The sequence below is a fragment of the Drosophila rhopaloa genome, unplaced genomic scaffold, assembly GCF_018152115.1.
Source record: "Drosophila rhopaloa isolate 14029-0021.01 unplaced genomic scaffold, ASM1815211v1 contig_178, whole genome shotgun sequence".
Lineage (NCBI taxonomy): Eukaryota > Metazoa > Arthropoda > Insecta > Diptera > Drosophilidae > Drosophila > Drosophila rhopaloa.
The window spans coordinates 9,413,475-9,427,439 of NW_025335059.1; the positions used below are offsets into that span (position 1 = coordinate 9,413,475).

General features: G+C 37.8%; 4 protein-coding genes across 4 annotated transcripts; 3 read left to right on the forward strand and 1 right to left on the reverse strand.

Annotated features, from left to right (window-relative positions):
• Window positions 1-183: 183 nt before the first annotated feature.
• On the forward strand, window positions 184-1,244 carry LOC108037526 (circadian clock-controlled protein daywake). The gene is made up of 4 exons (XM_017114101.2): window positions 184-274; window positions 439-685; window positions 744-877; window positions 934-1,244. The coding sequence occupies exons 1-4, from the start codon at window positions 190-192 to the stop codon at window positions 1,242-1,244; spliced, it is 777 nt and encodes a 258-aa protein (XP_016969590.2). The 5' UTR covers window positions 184-189.
• Window positions 1,245-1,865: 621 nt separating this feature from the next.
• Window positions 1,866-3,341, forward strand: LOC108037523 (protein takeout). The gene is made up of 4 exons (XM_017114099.2): window positions 1,866-2,099; window positions 2,156-2,405; window positions 2,725-2,858; window positions 2,936-3,341. The coding sequence occupies exons 1-4, from the start codon at window positions 1,973-1,975 to the stop codon at window positions 3,295-3,297; spliced, it is 873 nt and encodes a 290-aa protein (XP_016969588.2). The 5' UTR covers window positions 1,866-1,972; the 3' UTR covers window positions 3,298-3,341.
• Window positions 3,342-3,406: 65 nt separating this feature from the next.
• LOC108037531 (fibrillin-2) lies at window positions 3,407-9,230 on the reverse strand. Its single transcript, XM_044459167.1, has 6 exons — window positions 9,016-9,230; window positions 8,582-8,830; window positions 8,348-8,514; window positions 5,097-7,840; window positions 3,577-4,041; window positions 3,407-3,516 (listed from the first exon to the last, which is right to left on the reverse strand). Exons 2-6 carry the CDS (start codon window positions 8,681-8,683, stop codon window positions 3,461-3,463), a joined length of 3,534 nt encoding a protein of 1,177 aa, XP_044315102.1. The 5' UTR covers window positions 8,684-8,830; window positions 9,016-9,230; the 3' UTR covers window positions 3,407-3,460.
• Window positions 9,231-11,122: 1,892 nt separating this feature from the next.
• On the forward strand, window positions 11,123-13,260 carry LOC108037528. Its single transcript, XM_017114103.2, has 5 exons — window positions 11,123-11,318; window positions 11,602-11,694; window positions 11,753-11,909; window positions 12,515-12,648; window positions 12,709-13,260. The coding sequence occupies exons 1-5, from the start codon at window positions 11,240-11,242 to the stop codon at window positions 13,059-13,061; spliced, it is 816 nt and encodes a 271-aa protein (XP_016969592.1). The 5' UTR covers window positions 11,123-11,239; the 3' UTR covers window positions 13,062-13,260.
• Window positions 13,261-13,965: the final 705 nt, after the last annotated feature.

Below are 13,965 nucleotides of genomic sequence, written 5' to 3' on the forward strand. Positions count from 1 at the left end.
ACCGAAAACAGAGTAGGAAAAAATAAAATATATATATAAAACAGCAAAACAAAGAAATGATTTTAAAAGTTGTACATTTAAGCAAATGATTTTGAATAAAATTGCCAGGCACCGTCCAGAATCGTCATTTAAATCGGTGCATTCAAAGCAAACAGTTATAATCATCAATTTTAGAGTAAGATCATCAAAATGCTTTTAAAAGTAGTCAAGTTCCTCAGCCTTTTTGTTGGTTTCCTGGCGACTTCAGGAGCAGCGAAATATCTATCCGAAAAACGTGAGATATTATAAGATTAGTTTAAGTTCTGAAAAAAAACGAAAAATAATTTAAAATAATAATTTTAGGCTGACTTTATATTGAATGTCCTAGAAAACAGTGCTCAATTTAGGGGATTTTTTATTAATATTATTTTAATAATTTTTTAAATACATTACTTTCAGCCGACTTTCTCACTCCTTGTGTTGTGGGCGATTCTAATTTCAATAAATGCTTGACCAGCAATTTCCAGACCTTCTTCCGTCAGTGGAAGGATGGAATTCCTGGCAACACTGCCGTGGGATCCTTTGATCCACTCTATATCAAGCGAGTGAAATTCGCGCAGGATGCCAACAGAGCAATAGCCATTAATGCCGATCTGAAAGACGTATACGTCGCAGGTGCTGGCCAAGCGGTGGTCATTGAAGCCAGGTGAGGACCATGGTGTCTTATCTTATCCACCTTTTTATTATTTTTATACAATCGTCAGTTGGGATCCTAAGCATTATGTGGCCAAGGCTTTGATAAACGTTCCCAAGATGCGTTTTAATTTCGACTACAAAGTCAAAGGACATGTGGTGGCGCTGAATCTTAATGGACACGGCTCAGGTTACTTCGAAGCTGGTATGAAATTTTCCATATTATCTCTGAACTATTTTTTAAAAAGCGGTTCAATCCAGAAAATGCACTGATATATCTGGAAATGGCCGTCAAGCCGGTGACCACAGCGGAGGGAAGTTTCGCAAATGTTCAGAGCGTCAAAGTCAATTTCCGTGAGATCAAACAATTCCACATCAAGCTGGAAAATCTCTTTGGGGGCAACAAGGATTTGGAGGACACAGCCCATACTCTTTTCAATGAAAACTGGCGTGATTTCTACGAGGTTCTGCGTCCGGCTGTGGAGCAAACTGTGAGCGGAGTTCTTCTAGATCGATTCAAAAAGACATTTTCCTTCGTACCAGCGACTTACTTGATAAAAGACTTCCATTAAAATCTACACAGAGAAAAGCATTCCTGCAATTCGGTACCCTCAGTGTACTTTATTTTAACCATTTTCTTGTGATTTATAACATTCCAATATTAAATAAGATGTTCGGTAATGTGTGGTCGACTATGCCCCTAAAAATAAATAATAACATAGTGAAAATAAGGGTCTATCTTAATACGTTATGTAAAATCAAATTTGACATATATTTGGGGAAACAATCTTTATCTCTTTAATATATCTCGAAAAATGTAACTATTTTTTCAACATAATTACTTAATCATTTCAGTGGATTTGTTTAAAAAAAATTGTATATTATTTTTTCAATTTTCTTTGAACTGAAGGTCAATTATATGCATAAGAAGCTAAGATTTAATTCTTTGTGTCTGTACATCTAAGACAAAGAATAATTTGTAAACATATTGCTTAATAAGTCAGGAAACAGGTGAAATAAAATGTAATTAAATTAAAATAAATGAGTCGCATTTGGCCCCGGCATCATTAAGTTGTTGTAAGTCGTTACCATGTTGAGAGCTCGGATCTCGAATTTTGAATCTCGGATCTTGACGAGTGAGAATAAAACGCCGGCTCACAGCCAGCCGCCGGCTAGTCGGTTCCACAGCGCGCAGCCGTTTGATGTGACTGAGCAGCAGCATTCGCAGATACAGATAGTAGTTACTTATTTACATAGATACTTGACTACTTAATTATTGGGCACTCGCTAGAACGGCAGCATGAGCAGCACGCGCAATGGACGCAGATCGCCTCGCATTTGGGGTGTAATAATTGCAATATTGTGCCTGAACGGGATCGCCTTGGTCATGGCGTGCGTTTCAGCCGTTGCCTTTTACACCGAGAAGCGTAAGTAAGCCCAGAAGTCCAAAACCCTTCCTTAGTGAAGTAAAACAAATTTTTAGCTGCCTTTCTGCCCTCTTGTCGGATTTACGAGCCTGGCTTTACAAAGTGTTCTACAAATAGCATACAAAAACTTCTTGATCAGCTGAACATTGGAATACCTGAGGTGGTCGAGCGGTTCGGGCCCTTCGATCCCATGCGAGTGAGGGATATAGTGTTCAAGCAGGACAACAACGAAGTCGCCACCATCAGGGCCAATCTAACTGAGCTGGTGGTCAAGGGGTTTGCCAAGACAAAGGTCAAGGAGAGTCGGTAATTATAAACTATTTGAAATCAACACAGTAAAAACAGTAGCACTATAATTAAAATTAAATAGTGCAAGCCAGCATCTATTTGAAATTCTATAATTTTAAAATCTACGGTAGTGAAATGTCCGTTTCTCCAAAAAATGTTTGGGTAATTAAAAACGTAATAAAATTCTATACAATGCAAATTTGTCATGAGCTTAAGACATTTAAACTATAAACTGTGCTCTATTTTTTCGATTTCAACACCCGTTCCTAATTTAAATCGTTTTTTCCTATGTTTTTTTGTTATTTTGATAATTTTTTTAATTTTTTTGCTAACGCAGCGTCAGTAAGAAAGACTTTGGCTGGCAGACCAAAATATTTCTGCCCAAAATGAGACTGGATGGAAAGTATGAAATGGCTGGACGTATACTTCTCATACCGCTAAGTGGCTCTGGAAAAATATTCATTGAAATCGGTAGTTTAACATTTAAATTTTAATCATAATAATAATCTAATTGACAATGTGATACGTACATGTAAATATTTCCACAGATGATCTTGACATTTTGCTACTAACAAAAACTCGATTATATGAAAAGGGCGGTTTCACCTTCGACAACGTGACTGCGGTGCGTGCCCAACTAAATCTGACTAAGGTGCGCACCTACCTGGATAACTTATTTAATGGGCGAAGCAAGGAGGTCGAACGAAGTACCAACCAATTCTTCAACGATAACTGGCGCGATTTCTACGAGGCTCTTAAACCGCTTATCGTTGAGACGGTTGAAAACATCCTCTTCGACGTAATGTCCACTGTTTTCCACCTCATACCGGCAAACTTTTTCGTAGAGGACATACCAACGCCTCAGCAACTATATGGTCCCAAGGAAGCAGTCGCTAAAAAGCATAGTTGAATAATACAAATTGACGTTCATTCACAGAATGCCATCGGAATTATACTTAAGTTTTAAATTTAGAAATGGTAATAAAAAATCGAAAACTCAAAATAACTAATCTCTCAAATTATGTTCTTAGATTTATTAAATAATGAGAATATTTCTAGTTTGTAGTAAAATATCAGGCTCGAATTATGTCCACATTGTTCGCAGAAAAGCGTACGCCAAATTTCCTTTCTGTAAAAAAGAAAAAAGGGATAAATTATGCGACTAACCATTGTCTCATTTAAATTGTACCGTTCTCGTCCACTAGATAGGAGCGTTTTTTATAGATACGTATCATCAGCATAGCGATCACCGCCGCTAAAATGGCAGCTATCACTCCAGTGATAATAAAAATCCTCTTAAGTTGCTTAACATTTTCCCTCCTGTGTTTGTAAGATTCTAGTGCTTCAGACGAATCCAAAGATGGGCAAAAGAAACCATCGTATGGGCTTTCCCCATCAAAACAAGCACATGTCCCTGGGGCCTCGCAGTATCCGTTGATGCACTCGGGCTCACAAATTGGAAGACAGGATAGCCTCTGATTGTCGACCTTATCTCTGTGCAGCTTATAGTTATCCTGACACGTACATATTCCGTCCAGGCATGTTCCATTCTGGCAGGACTGATTGCAATCCATGTCGCGAAACAGTTGCTTTTCAGGCAGACAGCTTCCCGTTTGCGCAGCGAATACAAAGCCGTCGTCGCACTTGCAAACACCTGGAGAAACACATTTGCCATTCTGACATAGACTTGGACAGTGGGGCACGCAATCCCCTTCCACTGTCATTTTAAAACCATCGAAGCACTGACACTGCCCAGGCATCTTACATGACCCATTTCGGCATCCGTTTTTACAGGTTGGAATACAACTATTGTTGGACTCACTGGCATATCCCTTATTGCATGAACCCCGGGACATCCCCCGTGCAGACTTGGAACAGAATCCATTATAACAAAAATCCTTCTCACATCCATCTCCTACTTGTTCCCTTTTTCCTTTCATATTGCCACGCACTTGCTCGCATTATCCATCTCATATCCTTCAAAGCAGGCACACTTATCAGGTGAAACACAGAACTCATAAACAGGTGAAACACAGAACCCGTTCTCACATCCTCCATTGCAAACTGGAATACATTTGTTCTCTTTATCCATCTCATATCCGTAATTACAGGAACACATCCCCGGCGAAACACAGACTCCGTTATCACAACCTTCTTTGCAAACCGGAGTACACTTGTTCCCATTCTTCATCTCATATCCTTGAAAGCAGGAACATTTATCAGGTGAAACACAAAATCCGTTCTCACATCCATCGTTGCAAACTGGAATACAGTTGTTCTCTTTATCCATCTGGTATCCTTGATTACAGGAACACTTCTCTGGTGAAACACAGACTCCGTTATCACAACCCCCTTTGCAAACCGGACTACACTTGTTCCCATTTTTCATCTCATATCCCTCTTTGCAGGAACACTTATCAGGTGAAACACAAAATCCGTTCTCACATCCTCCATTGCAAACTGGAATACATTTGTTCTCTTTATCCATCTCATATCCGTATTTACAGGAACACATCCCCGGCGAAACACAGACTCCGTTATCACACCCTCCTTTGCAAACCGGACTACACTTGTTCCCATTTTTCATCTCGTATCCCTCTTTGCAGGAACACTTATCAGGTGAAACACAAAATCCGTTCTCACATCCTCCATTGCAAACTGGAATACATTTGTTCTCTTTATCCATCTCATATCCGTGATTACAGGAACACATCCCCGGCGAAACACAGACTCCGTTATCACATCCTTCTTTGCAAACCGGAGTACACTTGTTCTCATTCTTCATCTCATATCCTTGAAAGCAGGAACATTTATCAGGTGAAACACAAAATCCGTTCTCACATCCATCGTTGCAAACTGGAATACAGTTGTTCTCTTTATCCATCTGGTATCCTTGATTACAGGAACACTTCTCTGGTGAAACACAGACTCCGTTATCACAACCCCCTTTGCAAACCGGATTACACTTGTTGCCATTTTTTATCTCGTATCCCTCTTTGCAGGAACACTTATTAGGTGAAACACAAAATCCGTTCTCACATCCTCCATTGCAAACTGGAATACATTTGTTCTCTTTATCCATCTCATATCCGTGATTACAGGAACACATCCCCGGCGAAACACAGACTCCGTTAGCACATCCTTCTTTGCAAACCGGAGTACACTTGTTCCCATTCTTCATCTCATATCCTTGAGAGCAGGAACATTTATCAGGTGAAACACAAAATCCGTTCTCACATCCATCGTTGCAAACTGGAATACAGTTGTTCTCTTTATCCATCTGGTATCCTTGATTACAGGAACACTTCTCTGGTGAAACACAGACTCCGTTATCACAACCCCCTTTGCAAACCGGACTACACTTGTTGCCATTTTTCATCTCGTATCCCTCATTGCAGGAACACTTATCAGGTGAAACACAAAATCCGTTCTCACATCCTCCATTGCAAACTGGAATACATTTGTTCTCTTTATCCATCTCATATCCGTGATTACAGGAACACATCCCCGGCGAAACACAGACTCCGTTAGCACATCCTTCTTTGCAAACCGGAGTACACTTGTTCCCATTCTTCATCTCGTATCCCTCTTTGCAGGAACACTTATCAGGTGAAACACAAAATCCGTTCTCACATCCTCCATTGCAAACTGGAATACATTTGTTCTCTTTATCCATCTCATATCCGTGATTACAGGAACACATCCCCGGCGAAACACAGACTCCGTTAGCACATCCTTCTTTGCAAACCGGAGTACACTTGTTCCCATTCTTCATCTCGTATCCCTCTTTGCAGGAACACTTATCAGGTGAAACACAAAATCCGTTCTCACATCCTCCATTGCAAACTGGAATACATTTGTTCCCTTTATCCATCTCGTATCCTTGATTACAGGAGCACTTATCAGGTGAAACACAAAATCCGTTCTCACATCCTCCATTGCAAACTGGAATACATTTGTTCTCTTTATCCATCTCATATCCGTGATTACAGGAACACATCCCCGGCGAAACACAGACTCCGTTAGCACATCCTTCTTTGCAAACCGGAGTACACTTGTTCCCATTCTTCATCTCGTATCCCTCTTTGCAGGAACACTTATCAGGTGAAACACAAAATCCGTTCTCACATCCTCCATTGCAAACTGGAATACATTTGTTCCCTTTATCCATCTCGTATCCTTGATTACAGGAGCACTTATCCGGTGAAACACAGACTCCGTTATCACACCCTCCTTTGCAAATCGGACTACACTTCTTAACATTTTTCATCTCGTATCCCTCCTTGCAAGAACACTTGTCAGGTGAAACACAGAATCCGTTCTCACATCCTCCATTGCAAACTGGAATACATTTGTTCCCTTTATCCATCTCGTATCCCTGATTACAGGAGCACTTATCCGGTGAATCACAGACTCCGTTATCACACCCTCCTTTGCAAAGCGGGCTACACTTGTTCCCATTTTTCATCTCGTATCCCTCTTGGCAGGAACACTTGTCAGGTGAAACACAAAATCCGTTCTCACATCCACCTTTGCAAACTGGAATACATTTGTTCCCCTTATCCATCTCGTATCCTTGATTACAGGAGCACTTCTCCGGTGAAACACAGAATCCGTTCTCACATCCGTTTTTGCAAACTGGTACGCAACTATTATTCGTTTTCTTAGTGAATCCATAATTGCAGGAACAGTTTCCCGGCGAGGCACAAAATCCATTTCTGCATCCTCCTGTGCAAACTGGGTCACACTTTTTCCCTGACTTGGCATATCCTTTATTGCAGGAACACTCACCGGGCGCCGTGCAGAGTCCGTTCTCACATCCATCATCGCAAACAGGTGAGCAGGCACCTTCCCGCTTGATATATCCTGAGTTGCAGGAACACACATCCGGCGCAACGCAGTTTCCGTTCTTGCAGCCCGATGGACAAACGGCCTTACAGACATTTTTGCCGATTTTTGTATATCCCGGCAGACATTCACAGACGTCCGGTTTTGTACACATTCCGTTCACGCATCCGCCCTCGCAGATGGGAGCACAGTTCTTATCGGCATCTTTTCGAAAGAATTTATTGCACTCACAGACATCGGGAGCTCGGCAAACTCCGTTTTTGCACCCATTTTTACAAACGGGCTGGCAGGCGAAAGTCTTTGAGTTTGGGTTTTGAACATAGCCTGGATTGCAGACACATCGATTTGGCGAAGCACAGAATCCGTTGAACCTCTTGCAGTTATCCGTACAAGTGGGCAGACACGTGCGGCTGGGGACATTCATCGCGTATCCTTTGTTGCAGCTGCACTTGTTGGGTGAACTGCAAAAGCCATTGGGGCAACCACTGGAACATTGGGGCACACAATTGCCGGTCTTCTGATCAAGCAGGTAGCCGCTGTTGCAAGCACAGCGGTTTGGCGCTACGCATTGTCCATTATTGCAGCCCTTGCAAGAGGGTACACAACTGTTGAGAATAAGCAACGTTAACAAAAACTCAAAAGTTTGGAAAAATATGCGCCAAACTAGATTTCTCACTTTCTTGGCTCAACTTTTAATACCCAGTTTAGATTTTTAATTGCCAAAAGTCAATAAACATTTCTTATGAAAATGTAATAAAAAAAATATATTTTTTAATGTTTGGAATTTTCTATAATTGGCAACATCCGTTTATAGTTTCCGTTTCTTATTGTTATATAAAAAAAATATATAAAAATCTTTATCGATGGAGGGACTGGTTGACAACTGGAGTTTTGTTGATGTTTTTTCGTTATGATGACAATAGTCTTTAATTTTTTAAAAGAATAGCAACATAATAAGAATTTCAAAATGTGAAATTTCGCTCAATATTAAAATTGGTTATTGATTTACAAAAATAATAAAAACTTTCCACCGATGAAACAAAAATGAAATGTAGTGGAAATCACTTTAATTTGTTGTATTATTTTATCTGGATTACTCCAGTATTACATACCGATTAGATTTAATACGGTTTAAGTTGACAAAGCCTACGTGGCAGGTACACTCATTTGGTCTCGAGCATCTGCCATTTGAACAGGCTACCTTACAAACTGGCTGGCACTGGAGTCTAGTGGTGCCTAATTTTCTGTATCCTCGACAGCATTGCGTAACATTTGTACTCTAATGGTGTAAGTAAATGGGACTTAAAGCTTGTTAAACAAAATTGAAGATTCGATAATCGGCTTACCGTTTTAATTCCGTTGATATTCCTCGTGCTCTGAACCACACAAACCTGAGCTGCTACGAAGCCGGAGAGCAGAGAAAATATTACTAGTTTACAGATCCACATAGTCGCTTTAAATATTGGACTGATTCGTATTCATTTCAAAGTGGAACTAAGGAGGCCTCCGCAAAAATAAATCCGCAAATGCCTTTTGATCGTTCACTCTTCATTCTCTCATATAAATGATTACAAAATACAGTCAAACATCCATAGCTAAAATCGGTCATAAAAAATCAAGAAATATTTCTATACACATACGTACATAAGCACAGATCCAATTATACAAACAATTAATAAGCTGTTCGTATTAAAAAATTTTAGAATTATAAAAACAATTTTTTTGGTTCAACTATAAATAACTCCTAGAAATAATTAAAGTTATGGAACAATACCCGTACATCAGCTTACGAACTTATCAATTCCCCGAAAAGATTTCCGTAAAGCTCTCTTGGTACTGGGTTGTGAAATTTGCGAGACAACAAAGAGAGACTTCTGCTTATCACAATCCAAGGAAAGGCATTTTCTAAGCATTAAACAACAAATGGTATCTGGAACTCGCAGAGGCTTGAAAGCTAAAGAATTCACTAATCAAAATTGTTTAACGCTGAAACAAATAACCACAATTTATCATTTATTTTGATTTATGTATTAAAAAAAATTATAAAACTTATGAGCAACCGACACAACAAATCCAAATGCTTGTCACAATTTTTTCAGACATAAAACTTTTTTCTCTGTGTGATTGATCTATATTTTACACAGTGGTGGGGTTATTATAATTAAGACCCATTATTATTAAACACCATTATGTTTGTATTAAAAAGAGAATGAATATGTCTGGCTTGTAAATAGGCAAAATTTAGAAAATTCTTTACGCTTATTGCAAGAAACACACGACTTTATACTTATCAGGGAATTTGAAGGTCTCATATTATAAACATGCTGAGAATAACATATGCAAATGAGAAAAACTAGAAAATCTTAACAAAGTTACAAGGTCATAATTAAATATCATTATTATATAGAATAAGAACTTTAAGCATATATAGCAGAGTTATACTCTGAAGGTTGATTGTTCATTCATTGTTCATATTCACTTCCTCCGTCTAATTCTGAACTATTCTTCACCTTGATTAAAATCCTTAATTATATAGACATAGACAATATCTTTTTACTATTTGGTCTGCGTGCCCTTAACAGTGGGGCAAGCCTAACCGTCCTTTTCAAGTAGATTCAAGTTACTGTGCCTAATATAATTACTAAAAATAACATTTCATACAAAACATTCCATTCCTAATATAATTACTAGAAATAAAATTCCATTAGTTCCACATCATTCTTCCTATCATTGTAAACAAGACATGCATGAGCCTTTTATAATATTGAATATGTGGTTGTCTATGGCATTCTTTAATTTTTTAAAAAGAAAAATTGAAAACATGGTGGATATTCCCTACTCCGTACCATCAACATTCCTTTATATATTTTTTTAACTCAGGGGAAATCCCATTGTTCTGTACCATCGGGAGCCGTATTTAAAAACATCCGCCTGAAAAGACTTATCAGGCAAAGTCAATCGAGGTTCGATAAAATGAAATACGTTTAATTACGTTACGTCTTAATAAACTTAAAAAACTAAGATCTTCAACAAATTTAATATTTATTATAAATTATTCCTACAAACGTCTTAGTTTTGAGAATCAGAGAGTCGTAACCTTATCACCGGAATTGAAGCTTTCCTCCCCAAGTGAAATACACATATCGACTTTGCAAAATACAAAAACAATAAGTGCAAGACCATGACATCATTGAAATTGTGATTGTTAGAGTTGATGCTACAAATATTTTTTACAGTAGCCCAGTCCAAAGTTTTAATAATTTTATTAGATATTTTATATACAAAACATTGTAAAGATGCCAATCTATTTAATGTTTTTATTATGGCAGCTTAAGTTTCTTAGTACACATCACTCCGAGCAATTAAATTTGCCCAGATCAAAGCAGAGCTGACTGATACGAGTATTTGAACAAACATTGTTTTTGTTGCTGGCGTAGTTGTTAGCGTATTTTCCAGCTAGAACAAATTAGCTTACCGGTTCGGTGGCAAGGTAAAGTCGCTACAGTTTCAGAGTCGCATAAAGTAGCTACACGACAACAAAAGTCGTAATTAAACCAGTGGCAAATAAAAATTTAAAGACAGAAATATTGTAAAGTCTATCCAGAATTTCATTTTAGAAACTTTTTAAAGATTTTGTTTTTTGATTTTCTGCATAATAAATATAATTTAAGTGAAGTCTAGGTGAAGAAGCTGACGCTAATTGTATATGAAAATGGATAATAAAATTTTGTTCAGTGCTTTAATACTCTCGTGCAATAAATATGGAATAAATTTTTCGCATTGCTGGAAAATGAAAATGGCTCGATTCTGGTATTACCCAGAGGTTTCAAACTCAATTCATCAATTGCACCCGAGTCATCAGCATCGACTATATATAGTTCAGATAAAATCCAGCAACGCTCCGAGTTATATCTCATTCGTAAATCGCGCGTATAAACTCGATTAGGGGCCTCTGCTGATTGTGACTGGGATTCCGGCTGTGACAGTGACGACAACTTTCAACCATGTACATAATTGGCTTACTGATGCTTCTCCATGTCGGCCTCCAAGGCGTCCAGTGTGTTGCGTTCTACACAGAAAAACGTAAGAAACTTTAATTTAAAACACCAAAAGGACTCGTTAAAAGAATAACTTGAATATCTTCAGACAGTTTAAATAGGACAGAAAAAAACTGGGCTTCAAATATTAAATAGAATAAGTTTACCTTAGAAAAACAACGCAGTTTGCTTAGGTATTTCCCAGAGTAATTAAGAAGCAATATAAACATGAAGTGTGTTATAATTTTAATTGGCTTTATACAGCCTGTGAAGTTTCCATTTATTTTTGGTTGTGCCACAAGTCTAATGCGGAAATACTTTATTCGCAGCCTCCTATATTGAATCGTGTCGAATTTATGAACCGGAGTTTACGAAGTGCTCAACACGATCTATACAGGCCTTCATGAACCAGCTTGTCAAAGGTGAGATATCATTATACTACCTTTAACTGAAATGACTGACATAACAATTTCTTTCAGGGAGTACCTGAGTTAGAAGAATCCTTTGGCCCCATTGACCCCATGCGACAGGATCAGCTGGTCTTCAAGCAGGACAACAGCGATGTGGCCACCATTTCGGCAAATCTCACCAACATGCTGATCAGCGGCTTTGGCAAAATGGTGATCAAGGAGAGCAAGTAAGTATCGGTTTTCCCCAGCTGTCAAGAGCGATCAAAAGTTGATCGGGTGCGGTCTTTGATATACCACAAGCGAACATTTTTTCGCGAATTTTCGTAAACATATGGTAAACCGGGATTGTTATTTTTATCTTTTTTATTTCTAAACTCGTATCAATTAAAAACGCCATAAAGCAATTAACAAGTATTATTAATTATTTTACATAAATCATTTGGTGGACTGCACTCAAGATATCTTTGGGATATAAAAAACTACATATATAGCAATTATATGTATTCATTAAGCAAGATTAAATTTAAATCTTTTAAGTCATATACTGAGTAATATTAACCTTAATTTGATATGGTTTATATAAAGAAGCTCAGAAGGCAAAGTCATTACACAAAAAATAGTCACAATAATAGCTTTTGAGTAACCAAATAATAAAATGTATGAATACAGCTTGCACAGCTTAAAATAAGTTAAACTAACTAAGCGATTGAGGAAAAAAAAATTAATCATATTTGAATATAATAATTTAATTTACGGAATAAATTCAAAACTTAAGAATAAAAGATTAAAATATAATGTTTTCTGAATCATTGATGTTTATTATTCCTTTTAGGGTCAGCAAGAAGGACTTCAGTTGGCTGACGAAGATCTTCCTGCCCAAGATGCGAATGGATGGCCATTACAAAATGTTGGGCCGCATTTTGCTGGTGCCTTTGCAAGGGTCCGGAAAAATCGTCATGGAAATCGGTAAATACAACTGATTTTTGCGTCTATATAAAAAATAATCGGATTTGTTGCCGTCGACAGATGATCTGGACATACTGATGAGCACCAAGACTCGCCTATACGAAAAGGGTGGATACACCTTCTATAACGTGACTTCTGTGAAGGTTAAGTTGGAGGTCGGCAAAGTGCGGACCAGAATGGATAACCTATTTAACGGGCACAGTAAAGAGGTGGAACAGAGCACTAATCAATTTTTTAACGACAATTGGAAGGATGTTTTTGAGGCATTACGTCCACTAGTGGATGAAACCGTTGAACGAACACTACTGGATCTTCTCCACAAGACATTTTCTCTGTTTCCAGCCAGCTTCTTTGTAGAGGATATACCCACCTCCTTGGCCTTGTATGGTCGCAAATCACACATGATTACGTAGAAGGTGTTATAATTTTCTTACTGAAGGAATAATATCTAAAAAATATTATTCCTAATATCTAAAAAATATTATTCCTACCTTAACAAAAGTTTTTCCCGGAACTCTTTAAATTGAGATTTATTTTTTATAAATATTTAACGTTGCCATTTCTCTCTGCCAATGTCGCAAAATTTTTATTTCGTTAAATCATTTCAACATTTTATTAATTTACCCGTTATCTTCGAAGATTAAATTTTATTGATAAAGGTAATTATTAATTTATTTTCCGTGCGTAATAAGTATGGTAACAGCTAAGCAGGAAGGAGCGTTTCCGACCCTATAAAGTATATATATTCTTGATCAGGGTCACTAGCCGAGTCGATATAGCCCTATGTCCGTCTGTCCGTCTGTCCGTCTGTTCTGTCTGTCCGTCTGTCCGTCCGTATGAACGCTGAGATCTCGGAAACTATAAAAGCTAGAAGATTGGCATTTTGCATGCAGATTCTAGGAGTTCCTACGCAGCGCAAGTTTGTTTCAAAAAGGTGCCACGCCCCCTCTGACGCACACAATCGCTTATATACGATTTTAAAAATTTAAATATTTCGGAAAAGTAAAAATGCAGTTTTATTGTGTTTATCAATACCTATCGAAATGTAGAAGAAATTTTTCAAATCGGACCATTCGTTAAAAAGTTATGAGTGATCAAAGTTTCTATCTCCCTCGCACTCCCTTTACCTGAGTAACGGGTATCTGATAGTCGGGGCACCCGACTATAGCGTTCTCTCTTGTTTTAATTAATTTGTATTATCTTAGACAAAATTATATATATTATTGACAATTAAAAAATACTTTATTTAATTTAATTTTTTTAATTGTGCTTTTAAGAGTTTCCAATAGATTTAGTTCAGGTAGATTTTGTTTTTCT